This window comes from Nerophis ophidion, linkage group LG28 (genome assembly GCF_033978795.1).
Source record: "Nerophis ophidion isolate RoL-2023_Sa linkage group LG28, RoL_Noph_v1.0, whole genome shotgun sequence".
NCBI lineage: Eukaryota > Metazoa > Chordata > Actinopteri > Syngnathiformes > Syngnathidae > Nerophis > Nerophis ophidion.
In genome coordinates this window covers 19913714-19930552 of record NC_084638.1, presented here as the reverse complement: position 1 = coordinate 19930552, position 16839 = coordinate 19913714, and the positions used below count along the sequence as shown (strand labels likewise).

At 40.4% G+C, this 16839-nt stretch overlaps 1 protein-coding gene across 5 annotated transcripts in view; it reads right to left on the bottom strand.

Annotated features, from left to right (window-relative positions):
- The window catches only part of LOC133545391 (gastrula zinc finger protein XlCGF57.1-like), a 211375-nt gene that overhangs the window by 9298 nt on the left and 185238 nt on the right, over positions 1 to 16839 (bottom strand). Inside the window, exons 1-3 of one of the 5 annotated variants that reach the window (XM_061890919.1) lie at positions 5602 to 6224; positions 4470 to 4688; positions 76 to 507 (exon numbers count right to left, since the gene is read on the bottom strand). The exons of 1 other annotated variant lie outside the window; for it this stretch is intronic. In XM_061890919.1, the coding sequence (XP_061746903.1) occupies positions 76 to 507; positions 4470 to 4688; positions 5602 to 5725 (775 nt within the window). In that variant the 5' untranslated portion in view covers positions 5726 to 6224. Of the gene's footprint in view, positions 1 to 75; positions 508 to 990; positions 2132 to 4469; positions 4689 to 5601; positions 6240 to 16839 lie in introns of those variants that run through there. 3 more of the 5 variants (XM_061890920.1, XM_061890925.1, XM_061890923.1) reach the window with 3 other exon arrangements.

Here is a 16839-nt window from a genome sequence, read left to right as displayed (position 1 = left end):
TAAATGCTGCTTAGAAGGTGGGGGCAGGGGAGTAAATCATATCATGTACTCAGTTTCCTTTAGTTAGATACTTACACAATATACTCAAGAAAGAAGCCTTGCACACGCTGATCCGTTCTTTGCTGGCTTTTAGGAGGTAGTATTTAACAGACACCTCTCGCTGTTTTTGTTTGTCTGTATCTGTCACCTTTGTCCGTCTTCGTTTACAAGTTTGTACATCCATGTAAGACAGCAATGTTGCATCCTGTTTGACTTTATCCTGAGTCAAATAAAACTGTCCCTTCATATACGCCAAATCCTCAGGAGACAGGGTAGAAGCGACACACATAGCGTTGTTGTTGTGCGCACATGCGATTGTCTGGAGTTTACCGTCGCCGCTGTGTCGAGCTTTTTTGGCCAAAGCTCGTGCAGACCCCTCTGGCATGCGCTTTTTTTTACGCCCTTGTGTCGATAAAACTACTGGCTCATCCATTTCAGCGCTGGCCTCCATTGCTGTAACAGAAAACACTAGGTTCCAAATTATTCATGTGTGGATAACAACACTGAGTGAGTCCGTGCGCGCCGCCATTTTGTTTGTCACGTGATCCCATACTGCAGCGCTGGTTGGGCAAACGGATATATCGGCTTTTGTGGTAAATGATCCATGGCGCTTATCGGCCTTTGCAATAAATCGCTGAACTAAATTACGTTAAAAGCGGCCTTTGTCCGCATTTGCAAACAAATTGATTTTGGTATACCACAATAGAAGTGGCGGACTATATATTACCGAAGCTGGGCTAAACTTTATCAAAATGGCGTTTATCGGTTTTTGCGTATGAACTCTTCATATGTATGTGTGTGTGTATATATATATATATATATATATATATACATACATATATATATATACACACACACATATACATATATATATATATATATATATATATATATATATATATATATATATATATATATATATATATATATATATATATATACACACACACACACACACACTCCTCCCTGAACTGCAACCTTATAATGGTAGAGGAGTGTGCGTGTCCCAATGATCCTAAGAGCTATGTTATCTGGGGGCTTTATGCCCCCTTGGTAGGATCTCCCAAGACAAACTGGTCCTAGGTGAGGGATCAGACAAAGAGCAGCTCGAAGACCTTTATGAAAAATACACACGAAGGACCCAGATTACCCTCGTCCGGACGCGGGTCACCGGGGCCCCCCTCTGGAGCCAGGCCCGGGGGTGGGACACGATGGCGAGCGCCTGGTGGCCGGGCTTTTCCCCATAGGGCCCGGCCGGGCAGAGCCCAAAGAGGCAACGTGGGTCCCCCCTCCAATGGGATCACCACCCATAGCAGGGGCCATAGAGGTCGGGTGCAATGCGAGCTGGGCGGAAGCCGAAGGCAGGGCACTTGGCGGTCTGATCCTCGGCTTCATAAGCTAGCTCTTGGGACGAGGAACATCATCGCTTGGGGGGAAGGAGCTAAGCTAGTGCGCAAGGTGGAGAAGTTCTGGCTAGATATAGTCGGACTCACTTCGACGCACAGCAAGGGCTCTGGAACCAGTTCTCTCGAGAGGGGCTGGACTCTCTTCCACTCTGGCGTTGCCGGCAGTGAGAGGCAACGGGCTAGGTTGGCAATTCTTGTTGCCCCCCGGCTCAAAGCCTGCAAGCTGGAGTTCAACCTGGCTGGTGGACGAGAGGGTAGCTTCCCTCCGCCTTCGGGTGGGGGGACGGGTCCTGACTGAGTGGTGTTTTGGTATTGGACTTTGGTGCTCGTCACAGATTGTCCATAACAAACACCATGTTCAAACATAAGGGTGTCCATATGTGCACTTGGCACCAGGACACCCTAGGCCGCAGTTCCATGATCGACTTTGTAGTTGTGTCATCGGATTTGCGGTCTCATGTTTTAGACACTCGGGTGAAGAGAGGGGCGGAGCTTTCTACCGATCACCACTTGGTGGTGAGATGGCTGCGATGGTGGGGGAGGATGCTGGACAGACCTGGCAGTTCCAGACGCATTGTGAGGGTTTGCTGGGAACGTCTGGCAGAGTCTCCTGTCAGAGAGAGTTTCAATTCCCACCTCAGGAAGAACTTTGAACATGTCACGAGGGAGGCACTGGTAGTGGCGTTCTGTACAAAAAGTGAACTTTAATTTAGTGTTGTTTTGATGTGTCAACTTAGTGACATCATGCACAAAAGTGCACTAAGAGATTGTTTTAAAATGTCTCTGACAATCTTGCACTTTCTGTTTGGAAATGATATGAATATTTGTGCCAATGCTTATTAACTTTAGTAAATACAGTTTTGCTAATTTGACTTAGTTGCGGTGTCCCTCTCTGCATGAAAGTTTAAATGTAGCATATAATAATGCAGTATGAAGAGGAATGTTTGAATGTAGACACATAGGGACGGCGTGGCGCAGTGGGAGAGTGGCCGTGCGCAACCCGAGGGTCACTGGGTCAAATCCCACCTAGAACCAACCTCGTCACGTCCGTTGTGTCCTGAGCAAGACACTTCACCCTTGCTCCTGATGGGTGCTGGTTGGTGCCTTGCATGGCAGCTCCCTCCATCAGTGTGTGAATGTGTGTGTGAATGGGTAAATGTGGAAGTAGTGTCAAAGCGCTTTGAGTACCTTGAAGGTAGAAAAGCGCTATACAAGTACAACCCATATACTGCTGTGATTATATGTATCAAGTGTTCATTCAAGGCTAAGGCAAAATATTGCGATACATATCGTGTATTGTGACATGGCTTAAAAATATTGACATATTAAAAAAAAGGCCATATCGCCCAGCCCTTGTTAGAATGTGATTTATTTTTTTATTTTTTTGTAATATATCCACTATCATGTACTTTATAATGATTGTGAATGATAGAAAAATTCCCCAAAAAAGTATAGTTCCCCTCCAAATTCAAATGATTAGATTTAAGACTTTAAGTCTATGAGCATGAACTGATGAAGCCTACTTGGATGAGAGGACAAACGTCTTCTAAGACACTGATCCCCAACCACGATTGGTACCGGGCCGCAGAATAATTTTTTATTCATTTTTATTAAAAAAATATATATTTTTTTATTTTTTATTAAATCAACATAAAAAACACAACATACACTTACAATTAGTGCACCAACCACAAAAACCTCCCTTTTTCATGACAAAAACGTCCCTTTTTCATGACAAAAAAAAAAAAAAAAGGATCCCCCCCCCCCCGGGCCGCGAGACAAATAATTAAGCGTTGACCGGTCCGCGGATACAAAAAGGTTGGGGACCACTGCTCTAAGACAAAGTGAAGAGTCCAGTTCTCCCGTCCAAAGGCAAAGCCCAGTAACTCAATTTTGGTCAGAGCTGATAATAATTTTGGAGTTCCTAGGTCAGGGGTCGGGAACATTTTTGGCTGAGAGAACCATACAAGCCAAATATTTTAAAAAGTATTTCCGTGAGAGCCATAAAATATTTTTTTAGATTGAATACAACTAAATGCGTGCATTTTTACGTAAGACTAACATTTTTAGTGTATAATAAGTCTGTTACTATTTTTAATAACATTGTTATTCTGAAGCTAACCAACAATAAATAATATACTTCTTACCATTAATGCGACTTCTTGAACAGGTGCGGTAGAAACCGGATGGGTGGATTAAAATGCATGAACGTTATTTTTGACACTTTGATCACCAACGGAATTATTCATTACTTACCGTGTTAAGCAAAGTCAGCTAAGATTTATCTGAGAGCCAGATCAAAAGAGCCACATCTGGCTCTAGAGCCATAGGTTCCCTACCCCTGTCCTAGGTGATATGTTTTACATTAGTGTATGCGATATTGTAATTTGTTCCGTAAGTAAGCTGTTACGCGCCTGGCAGGACCTAGCAACTACCACATAACCGTGTAGATACAACAGAAAAACCTAGTATCTCAGGTGACCAATCGGAGCTTCTTTGTCAGTCGCCTTATTGTCTTTAATGAGACATTTGCACGAATGGGGGCCGACGGTCAACCTGATTATGTGATATTATGGCACGAGGGGATATTTGGAAGATTGGCCCAGGACGTTGCAAGCACCTTCATTAAATGTATTGTTCTTGATTCTTCCCCTTGCATACTCTTTTGGGCAGATAACTGTGGAGGTCAAAATAAAAACTGGATGCTGTACACGGCTCTTGCCCAATGTGCAAACGCAGAATGGGGCCCACCCGAGATTGTGATAAAATATCTGGAGAAAGGGCACACGTTCATGAGAGCAGATTCAATCCATGGCTCAATCGGCAAGAAAATGAAAGCTCAAGAAAACATCTATACGTTTGATGACTTTGTAGATCTTTGTAAGACAGCATCAAGATAGATTGGTTTTCTTTTGTTTTCTCAAAATCAGCTAGAAGTAAGTTACTAGGTTTTGCCTTTGGACGGGAGAGTGTTGATGGATTGAATGCCCTGAGAATAAAATGATATGTGGATGTTGTGCTTACTTGGACTGTGATGAAGCTGTGAGGACTCAGGTGGTTTGTCTTCATGCTCTTCAGTCTTCACAGAGACAACAGTCAATGGAAACTTGCTGAGATCAGCCTCCTCCTGCCCTAGAAGACACTCTTCTTCCTGAGTGATCCACACTTCCTCATCTTCCTCTTTAATGTGGGGGGGCTGTGGATCCACCTCTTCCTCTTTAATGTGAGGGGGCTGCTGGAGGTCTGTTGGGTAAAATGTTAAATAAAAATAATAGAGAATAGAAATGGTTTTGGACTGACACTGTTAACACACTGACATTAAATGTGTTGTTTTGTGTGTTGTGTTAAAAGTGTGTATAGTAAAACAACCAAATATTTCAAAAATGTAAAATATATTCACCATTACAACACCAAAGGTAGTTGTACAAATCACATTAAAATCAGACCTCACTCCAAAAAAGGTTCTAATTTGTGTGCCTTCTATATCACCAAAATGTGGAACTCCCTATCAAAAAGGAAAGTCATTACAAATTGCGGCTACTCGTAACTGGGAATATACAAAGCCTTTTACCTATTTGAACTATATTTTCTTGCAGTATATTTGTATTGAAAAGCTACTTTCTACATAGCAATGTGTGAATTAAAATATATTTCAACTGAAACCATCTCAGGCTTTCTTGCAGCAGTGAATGTGTACCGTGATGAAAGTGTACCCTTTCCTATGGAAACTTCTCATAACTCCTTCAATCAATCAGTCACACATTGTTACAAACTGAGAGGAACATCAACCTCAAACTGTCTCGTTTTCATCCATCCATCCATCCATTTTCTACCGCTTATTCCCTTTCGGGGTCGCGGGGGGCGCTGGCGGCTATCTCAGCTACAATCGGGCGGAAGGCAGGGTACACCCTGGACAAGTCGCCACCTCATCGCAGGGCCAACACAGATAGACAGACAACATTCACACTCACATTCACACACTAGGGCCAATTTAGTGTTGCCAATCAACCTATCCCCAGGTGCATGTCTTTGGAATGAAGAATCTAAATCAAAGCATTGCATCATCCCCACAGGACAAATCATCTTCTTATTAAAGAAAAGTGTTAAGATTGAAATATAAAGTTATTAAAGATGTGAGAGTAAGAAGTAAACAAACCTGTTTTGTGTAACACAATTTGATGTTTCTTGAAAACAGCGTCCAGTAGTTGATGTTGTTGCTCCTTCTCTTCTTTTGTTGGACAAATTTCCTCCTCATACTTTGCTATGGTTCTTTCGCACATTTTCACACAATCACAACACTTTACACTCACATTTGATCTCTACTTAGCGATGTGTTGATAACGTCCGCGTCTCTTTGTTAGCAGCTAACAAGCTAAGCTAACTAGCACAAGAGGCGATAAAGTGCGCTCAGACTAATGTATCCGGATACAAACAATGACTAACAATGTTTCATCTACTAAACGACATATATGCGTACATGTATGCACTAAATACAAATAGAGAAACAATAATGGACAGTGGCCACGTTTAGGCCTTCTCCGTCAAACGCCATTTTGCTTTTTACTCCTTCGTCTTCTTTGGATTTCCAGCAGACTAGTAGAGCATCTTAGGCCTCCACAGCTTCTTAACGGGACTTCTTCGTCCTGTCCTATGATCCATACTACATTCTACAGTACAAGAGGTCGCGCTACCAACCTTTCCATGGATCACTTCAAAGTTGGCTTCGTCGTTCGTCTTTTTTTTTTTTTTGTTCAATGGCGGTTAGGATACATGGAGGGCACTAGGACCGCTCTTTGTGGCCGCAGGAAGAGCAGCAGAAAGTTTCCCTGGAGAAAGAATATATATATATATATATATATATATATATATATTTAGTATTTATTTTTTGTTGTTGCTGTTTCGTTTTGTTTGAATGTTTTTTAAATTTATTTACTTTTACAACAGGCTGTGCTTCTTGCATACTCCTAATACGTTTTTCCTATCGTTCTTCTTTTCTTTAATGGCAATCAGAAGTGTCACCAGGACGTCCCCTGGCCCTAACACTCCATGAAGGACATTTACGGGCATTGACTTCCGTCTTATATGGACATTCACAAGGACATTGTTAACATCCATATTATCAACCTTTCTGGTTGGTCCTTGTGTGCCAGCTGTTTAATGGCAAATGTTTTTGAAGAAACTGCAAATTTTCTGTTTTGCACATTTGACATTGATCAGGATTTATTTTATTTAAGTATGACGTTGTGAGCAAGCGCTCTTTTTCACACTGCTGTGGCGGTGTGTCCGGACCTTTCTTGCTTTCTTGTTCTGGTAAGTGTTCTTTTTTTGATCCAGCACCCATCCCAATTGTTTTTTCCCCCCTCTGTTTTGCACATTTTGACAAAAATAAATGTATGGTTGAAGAATACAATTTTCTTGTGATTATGGTATGAATAGGACTTACAGTAAGTGCAACAGTGGTCTAGTGCAGTGCTTCTCAACCTTTTTTCAGTGATGTACCCCCTGTGAACATTTGTTTTCATGTAGTGGTCTTTCTGGAACTATTTAGAAAAAAATATATAAAAATAACTAAAAACTTGTTGAAAAATAACCAAGTGATTCAATTATAAATAAAGATTTCTACACATAGAAGTAATCATCAACTTTAAGTGACCTCTTTGGGGATTGTAATAGAGATCCATCTGGACTCATTAACTTGCCGTATTTCCTTGAATTGATGTAGGGCACATAGTATGCGCCTGCCTTGAATTACCGCCTGGTCAAACTAGTGACGTCACGAGTGACAATTCCCCTGTCATCATTTTCAAAATGCAGGAGGGTTATTTCAATACCAGTCATTTGAAATCGCATAAAGGGCAGAAGATTAAGAGCTATTCAGTAGGATTTAAGGTCCAAGCTTACATCACACTCAATTTTTACTGCATACCTTTGGTATGAGAAGAAGTTTTAAAATAATTAGCGCATGCTTACTTTTACCGCATGCCTTTGGTAAGCGCAGGAGTGAGAAGAGGTTTTAAATCAATTAGCGCCCCGGCGGCAATTCAAGGAAATACTGTAATTCTAAACATTTCTTCACCAAAAAATAAATCTTTAACATTAATATTTATTGAACATGTCCACAAAAAAATCTAGCTGTCAACACTGAATATCGCATTGTTGCATTTCTTTTCACTGTTTATAAACTTACATTCATATTTTGTTGAAGTATTATTCAATAAATATATTTATAAAGGATTTTGGAATTGTTGCTATTTTTAGAATTAAAAAAAAAAATCTCACGTACCCCTTGGCATACCTTCAAGTACCCCCAGGGGTACATGTACCCCCATTTGAGAACCACTGGTCTAGTGGAGGTGTAAAGCTCATTTCTCTAAGCATGTTGACATTTTTAAAGCATTTTTCAGGCCTGGACTGAAATAAGGGAAACCCAAATTTTATAAGGGACACCAAAAAAGTTCCGACCGCTCACGAGATGTCCCTTATTTCAAAGTCTGGGTGTTGGCAACCCTAATGGTTTGAAATAGGCATCTGGTCGCTGATGCACTTATTGAGTGATAAAAGCATTATAATTTCATTAAGTACAACCTCTGTGATGAGGGGGCGACTTGTCCAGGGTGTACACCGCCTTCCGCCCAATTGTACCTGAGATAGGCAACCCCCCCCCCGCCCCCCCCGCAGCCCCAAAGGGAATAAGCGGTAGAAAAATGGATGGATTGATGGATGGATGGATGGATAAGTACAGCCTACAAATGGACAAAAATATTTAAATGAATTATAAAGGCTTTCATTCAAAATATTCTATGTACAGCATGTAATGTATTTCAGAACTCTTTTCTAAACTTTCTTGGCTTTTGTGTGGATAGACACAATATTACAGATTTGAAATTCTGAAATTAGACAATTATTGACTATTTAATTTTTGCTGTGTTTTCTCTGGAACAAAAGAACAAACAAACAAAAACAAAACAAAAATACAAATAACGTGAAAGTGCCCATTTTTCCAAAAGCAAAGGAGTTTATTTTAAAAAAAAAAGACGGAATAGACCACTTAAAATAATTTTTAAGATGTTTTTTTTTTGCGATTGAAGACATCACTTGTTCGTTCTATGATAGGGAAACAAAATGAACAATTTGTTTTATGGATGTATGCAAAGTAAATCTCTGTGGGATGATGTGATATATTGGCTTTTGCATGACACTCCACACTTGTTTTCTGAAATTGATATTTTTGGGGGATGTTAAACATAAAACATTTTTAAAACACAATATTGAAGGTTTTGGTTTTATCCACAAACGTAAGTTTGTAAAAACAAAACGATCCTTCCACAAACAATTCAGCCATTTTCTCTCACATTTATATTGCATAAAGGTCTGGAGACATACAAATAAAACAATCACAACACAATCATCATATTACAAAAGAGAGTAATAAAAATAAATAATAAAATGGATTATAGAGACCCAACAAATAATTCATAAAGTCACACATTTTAACATCGTATGAAAGACAACGGTTTCAATGATTTATAAATTAAATAATAATATGCTTTCTGAAGTGGTCCAGAAGATGTTTCAGATGTGAACCAGTACATATGTATATCATATAAAGGTGCTAATCTAAGAGATTATTACAATTTGAAAAAAATATGGAATACTTCAATATTTCAAACACCTATAAAAAAACATTATTATAAATAAGTCTGAAATTGTATGAAGAATATATATATATATGTGTGTGTATATATATATATATATATATATATATATATATATATATATATATATATATATGTATTTATTCTCACCTTTTCAAATTTCAAATTGTTTTGCTCACTTTTTAATAAAAGTACACAGTGTTGCATATTAATGCATGTACGTGACTGGCAAAAGCACAACAATGTCACACATGTTATATGTGCTGATGTTGTTAGAAAGTCAAAATTAAAGTCTTGACAGTTTAATTTAAAATCCTGCAGTTTCATTTGCTGCTGCTGTTCTCACCAGCACACTTGTGTTTCTTACACTGGTACTTATAAGAGAATCTTTCACCACACACACTGCAACTCAACACTTTCTCTCCAGTGTGTCTTCTCATGTGTCTTACAAGGTTTGATCGTTCACCAAAGCTTCTGTTGCAGATTGAACAGGAATGTGATTTTTCACCAGTGTGTGTTCTCATGTGTCTTTTCAAATTGTGACTTTCTCTAAAACTTTTATCACAGATTGAACAGGAAAACTGTTTTTCACCAGTGTGTGTTCTCTTGTATACGTCCTACAAAACTTTTACTACAAATTGAACAGGAATGGGATTTTTTACCAGTGTGTGTTCTCATGTGTCTTTTCAAATGTTGACTTTCTGTAAAACCTTTACCACAGATTGAACAGGAAAAAGGTTTTTCGCCAGTATGCATTCTCGTGTGTACTGTCAAATGGTGACCATGTGTGAAACCTTTACCACAGGTTGAACAGGAATAATTTTTTTCACCAGTGTTTTTTCATGTGTACTTTCAAATATTGACTTTGTGTAAAACCTTTACCACAGGTTGAACAGGAAACCGTTTTTTCACCAGTGTGTTGTCATGTGTACATTCAAATTGTTACTTTGTACAAAACCTTTACCACAGATTGAACCGATAAAAGGTTTTTCACCAGTGTGTGTTCTCATGTGTACTTTCAAATTGCAACTTTGTACAAAACCTTTACTACATAATGAACAAATAAAAGATTTTACACCAGTGTGTAATACTGTGTGTTTTTTTAAACTCTTACTTTCTCCAAAACCTTTACCACATACTGAGCAAGTAAAATGTTTTTCTCCAGTGTGTTTTCTCATGTGTGTTATCAGATGACAATGGTATTTAAAAGTTTTGTCACAGTGAGAACATGTGAAGTGAGTGTTGTCAGTGTGACATGTCTTATCATCTTTAGAGTCTTCATCATCAGTGTCAGGAGAGTGTGACGTTGTGTCCTCACTATCTGATAGTGGAGCTAAGAGCTTGTCTGCTTGTGATCCTCCACAGTGGTCTCCATCAGCTTCTGTTGTCATGTGTTGTGTTGAGCTGCTGCTTGGAGGCTCCCCCCCTCCACTCTCCTCACTTTCACCTTTGACCTCATTACCTTCAGTCTTCACAGGGACACCAGTCACTGAGAATTCCACCAGTCTTTCAAGATTATCTCCTTCCTGACTGAAGTTGTGTTCCATCGATTCCTCTTTGATGTGGGACATCAGTGAGTCTTCCTCTTCCTTTTTACAGGAAAGGGTCTGTGTCAAAGAGTAAGAGAAGAAGCCAAAGGTCTGTGGCGCATGGTCTTCTTCTTTGATGGATCCTCCTTCACCATCCTGAAGCTACACTCCTATTTTTCAGGCAGAAGTTGTTCTTCACAGACATCTACAGGACCCAAAAATGACAAACATGCTTGAGAATTGTCCAGAGGCATTCTGTAAGTTTACATGTATTTAAAATAACAAGTTATTATATGAGTTGGGGCTTCACGGTGGCAGAGGGGTTAGTGCGTCTGCCTCACAATACGAAGGTCCTGCAGTCCTGGGTTCAAATCCAGGCTCGGGATCTTTCTGTGTGGAGTTTGCATGTTCTCCCCGTGAATGCGTGGGTTCCCTCCGGGTACTCCGGCTTCCTCCCACTTCCAAAGACATGCACCTGGGGATAGGTTGATTGGCAACACTAAACTGGCCCTAGTGTGTGAATGTGAGTGTGAATGTTGTCTGTCTATCTGTGTTGGCCCTGCGATGAGGTGGCGACTTGTCCAGGGTGTACGCCGCCTTCCGCCCGATTGTAGCTGAGATAGGCACCTGCGCCCCCCGCGACTCCGAAAGGGAATAAGCGGTAGGAAATGGATGGATGGATGGATGGATGTTAATCGTTTTTATAATGTGTTTTACAATGTACAATATATAAATACACACACACACACACACACACACACATATAATGACAGAATTTAACAAAAAATATTTGGTTTACATTTTCCTAGTAGACATAACAGTTTGACAGCATTCTCCAATGGAACATTCTGGAGAAACATCCTGGATGAATTTTGTTAGGTTTCTTCTTTCTTCACTCATCTTCAATGAATACTCCAGTTGTATATAAAAGAAAGATGATGGTTTATTTTAAGGATGGTTCAGTACAATGCCTCACAGCACCGGGAAACAAATCATCGGTAACTGTGGAAAATAGAACACAACTTCATCGCGCTTCTTTCTGTGAGTCTCTCATATTCTCTCGCGCGAAGTGAACCGGAAGAGATCACGTGATGATAACACAGGCGAGTCTGCACTACCGTATATAACCTGTTGGAGGCGCAAAACAACAACAGCAAGCCTCGCTCTTGATTCACAGAAACAGCATTAATAACAATGAGATCACATTTACTCAACACCCCCCCTTGATCTCATGACCATGAAACAGTGAAACACATTAGTTTCCCCCCCAAAAATTTGAATTTGTCAATCTTGACTCTTGTAGTAGGTTTGGTTATGATGTCTGCAACCATGTCTTCTGTAGGACAGTAGACCAATGACATTTTCCCTTCAGTGAGTGCCTCACGAATGAAATGATATTTGACATCAGTATGTTGGACCTCTGTCTATTAACTGGATTTTTGTTCAGTTCTACTTTCTGTTCAGGAGTGCTTCTAGGTTTGCATTCTGACATGCCAAACCTTTCAAGCTTCTTTTGTATGTACATCTTTTGATCCATTTTGATTTCTTTCGGTTTCTGTTCAAAATGAATACCCAGGAAATAAGATATCTTACCGAAGTCTTTCATGTTGAATTTGACTTTCATTATGTTTTTGAATTGCTCATGTGCTTCTTTGCTACTTGCAGCAATGATCAGGTCGTCCACCCATATGATGACAATGACTGTTTCATTTTCTGTTTGTTTTCGGTAGACACAATGATCAGATAGGTTTCTTTTGAAATTGTTTTGCTCTAAATGTCATTTAGAAGTTTGTACCAATTTCTTCCTGATTGTTTTAGGCCATAGATTAATTTCTTCAACCTAAATACTAGTTTTTCACCTGTGTCCGATGTTTTCTGAAAACCTTCTGGTTGTTGTAGGTATATCTCTTCATCAATGGGGGCATGTAAATATGTCGTTTTAACATCCATCTGGTGGACGGTGAGGTAATTTTGGGCAGCTATTTGCATCAATGCACGCACAGAAGTGATGACTGCGGTTGGTGCAAATGTTTCTTGATAATCTATACCAGGGGCGCTCACACTTTTTCCGCAGGCGAGCTACTTTTCAATTGACCAAGTCGAGGAGATCTACCTCATTCCTATTTATAATTTATATTTATTTTTTTATGAAAGAGACATTTTTGTTAACAAGTTAATGGTGTTTAATGATAATACAAGCATGTTTAACACACATAGATTCCTTTCTTTCATGAAGACAAGAATATAAGTTGGTGTATTTGATTCTGATGACTTGCATTGATTGGAATTAGACAGTGGTGCTGATAACGTCCGCATTTTCAAATGGAGGAAAAAAAAAGTCCTCCTTTCTGTCCAATACCACATGAAAGTGGTTGGACTTGGCATCTCATTTGTCCAACTTGCATACTCGTTTTTAAACACTTTGTTATGAGAGTAGCATATGTGTGTGGCCCTTTAATGTCTGGCAGCAGGTGAGTGACGTCAGTGAGAGTGCGGGTGGGCAAGCAAGTGAGAAAGCGGTCGCTGAGGGCGGGGGAGAAATACATTGGCATCAAACTCCGTAGCTTGCTAGCTTGTGCACGCTAGGTTTCTGAGACAGGTCTTTTATGGTGAAGACAGGAACTGTGCAGTCGGTATTTAGAGTTTTGACAGTAGGTACGGAGTCTCTAGAAATAAAATGTGTTTCTCTGCGTCCGCCCTGTTAGTGATATTTTTCTTAAATATGAGCTTGCAGCAGCCAGCGTCATCTCACAAGATCCTCGGGTGCCGAGAATGTCAAACAACTAACGAAAGTGAAGTCTTGGTATGATCGATGATTGCTCATTTTTATGTATATTTTTTAATGCCTGGCTTGAGATCGACTGACACACCCTCCGAGATCGACCAGTCGATCGCGATCGACGTAATGGGCACCCCTGATCTGTACCTTCAGTCTGACTGTATCCTTTGGCAACGTATCTAGCTTTGAAAAGCTGTGCTTTCTCTGTGTTTTCTTTGAGGGCATAAACCCACTTTCCGCCTACTGCATTTTTCCCTTTTGGTAATGTTGTTAGTTCAAATGTGTAATTTTCTTTGAGAGATGCTAACTCGTCTTTCATGGCTTTTTCCCAGCTGGCTGCCTCTGATGACATCAGGGTGTCTTTATACGTCTGTGGGACTCCACACACTGCCCTGCAACAGTGATCAATAACGTCATGGCTTTCATTGATATCATCAATATTTGTTACATATTCCTCTAAGTATTTTGGAGGAACAATTATCTCTCTCTTTGGGTAACGACCACTTTGTTCTATCCTAGTCTCTATGTTAGTTGTGGGATCATCTAACACCACCTCTTCCTCTACTTCGAGAGTTTGTGTTTGGTTGTCAACATTGTTTTGAGGTACAGTTTGACTTTTGAAGCTCCCTGATTTTTCTGACACAGTGTCAGGTAGTTTGGTTTCATTGCTTTCGCAATCTGGGATGTTCAAGTCATACGCATTTGTTTGTGTGTCTTTTTCTGCAGTGTTCTTTTTGGTGAATTTTACCAGTCTGTGTTTTGACACTTTTCTTGACTGCGGATCGTAGACCAAGTATGCTGGACTAATTTTACTATAGCCCACAAATACTCCTTTCTCACACCTTGGTTCAGGTTTCTTGTGAGTGTGAGTGTATGCGTAACACTCCGAGCCAAACACCCACATTTTTGAAATGTTGGGCTTCTTTCCAGTTGGCATGAAATATGGTGTGTTCTTTGTTCTGTCATTGTAACATCTGTTCCGAATATGGGCGGCACTTTGAACAGCATAAGGCCATAACGTTTTTGGGAACTCTTTTTCTAGTAGCATACACCTTGCCATTTCAAACAGTGTTCGCCAATGTGTTTCAGCGGTACCGTTTTGATGAGGAGAATAAGGTGACGAGGTTTCATGTCTGATACCTTTCTCCCTCAAAAGTGTTCGAAAATCGTTTCCAGTGAACTCAGTTCCATTATCTGAGCGCATACATTTTACGTTGCCATATGGGGAAACGTCTCCAATGAACTTCTCTGTCGCAAGGGTAGTTTCACTCTTATTCTTCAAGAAGTAAACAAATACTGCCCTTGAATAATCATCAGTAAATGAGACTGAATATTTATGCCCATCTAATCCAATGGGGTCAATGGGGCCGGCCAAGTCAGTGTGCATCAGCTCTAGGGGTGCACTAGCTTTGACATTGGGTAATTTGTTCCTAGTGTTAGTGAATTTTCCTTGTGTACAAATGTCACATTCTATCTTTGCATCTCCTGTAACTGTCATGCCTGTCACAACATTTTGAAGCTTCAAAACATCATTCACATTGCAGTGCCCCAAGATCTCGTGCCATGTTTTCATATCACAACATAGATTCACTTTGTCTTTTGACATCATGTCATGCACAGAGTCATCGTATGGTTTTTGATGGTTTACCGTTTTGAGGTAGTACAGTCTCTCGTGTACTTCTAACTTGAAGGTGTTTCCTTCTTTCGTGATGAGCCGGTTTTGTCCTTCTTTGAAGATCACTTGAGCTCCAACAGTCGTGGCTGCTTTCACCGACATGAAGTCTTGTTGGTAGATTGGGATGAACAAGGCGTTCTTCAGTGTGATGGGGACACTTTTCCCCTCCGTGTTGCGTAGAAGAACCACTGCATCGCCTCTCTTCAGCGCCACGTTGTTCTTCCTTGTTCCATCAGCCAACTTCATGTAGTTTTTGTTTGGGTTAAAAGTCTCATCAAATCGTGTAAATTTGCTCTTCTCAGTGATTATGTGTGACGTCGCCCCACAGTCCACCATCAGTCCATTTTGTTTGATGCCGTCTGGAAGCACCAAATGACTGGCTTGGAACACAAAGGAGATGCCACTTTCCTTTGAATCTTCTTCATTCTCCATAGTTTGTTTAGCAGAGTCAGGCTTGGTTTTTCTTCTGCACGTCTCGTCTGTATGTGTTGTGCTTCTGTGGTAGTTGCACCACTTTGGTGTTGTTTTGTGGGGACAATTTCTCGCAAAATGTCCGCTGATTCCCACATCCATAACAGGTCGCTGACACTATGTCCACTTTCATTACGTTATCTGATTTTGGTTTGTGTTCAAATTTCTCCGTCTCTTCGTAGCTTCGTAGTTTGCTCTTGAACTCCACAAAAGTCACTTCATTGTTGCTCTGTGTCATGTGAATGACGAATGGTTTGTATGGTTCCGGTAAGCCCCGCAGAACCATAGCAATGCTCAACTCATCGCTTATTACTTGCTTTGTATTTCTTAAAGCAGTCACTATCTTTTCGACTCTAATGATGTAGTCTGTAATAGTTTCTTCTGAAACTTTCTTCAGGGAACACAATTCGTAGTACAGGGAAATAATTCTTGGCTTACCATCACTGGCATAATGGCGCCGTAAAATTTGTAGTGCTTTGCAACCATCGTCGGCAGCGTCTCGCATCACCAACGACAGACTTTTGTCGTCTAGAGACTGGATTAGCTCTGCAAAGCAGTCTGCATTCTTCTCTGGGTCCACTTCACCAGAGGAAAGTATTCTGTCCTTTAAACGTTCAAGTCTCATGGGACCAAGAAATTTTACTTCCCAAAGTTTGTGGTTGTCCTCGTCTCCATCGAAGACCAGGCGCTGCCATCTTCCTCCCGTTGCATGTCTGGGCCCATAACCTGTTAGGTTTCTTCTTTCTTCACTCATCTTCAATGAATACTCCAGTTGTATATAAAAGAAAGATGATGGTTTATTTTAAGGATGGTTCAGTACAATGCCTCACAGCACCGGGAAACAAAACATTGGTAACTGTGGAAAATAGAACACAACTTCATCGCGCTTCTTTCTGTGAGTCTCTCATATTCTCTCGCGCGAAGTGAACCGGAAGAGATCACGTGATGATAACACAGGCGAGCCTGCACTACCGTATATAACCTGTTGGAGGCGCAAAACAACAACAGCAAGCCTCGCTCTTGATACACAGAAACAGCATTAATAACAATGAGATCACATTTACTCAACAAATTTGGATAGAAGTGAGTTACAAAGGTAAACTTTTTGAATGATTTCACTTCATTTGTGATGATTTATCTCTTATGCTCAGTCTATTTATTCCCAAATTAATTTGAGGGAAGTTGTCACCGCCTGCTGCCACCTTGTGGTTTGTATTGTCAGTTTTCCTCTTTTGGTGCAGTTGACCTTGTTCTTACATTTCTCCTTCCTCCTAGAGTCCCTGTG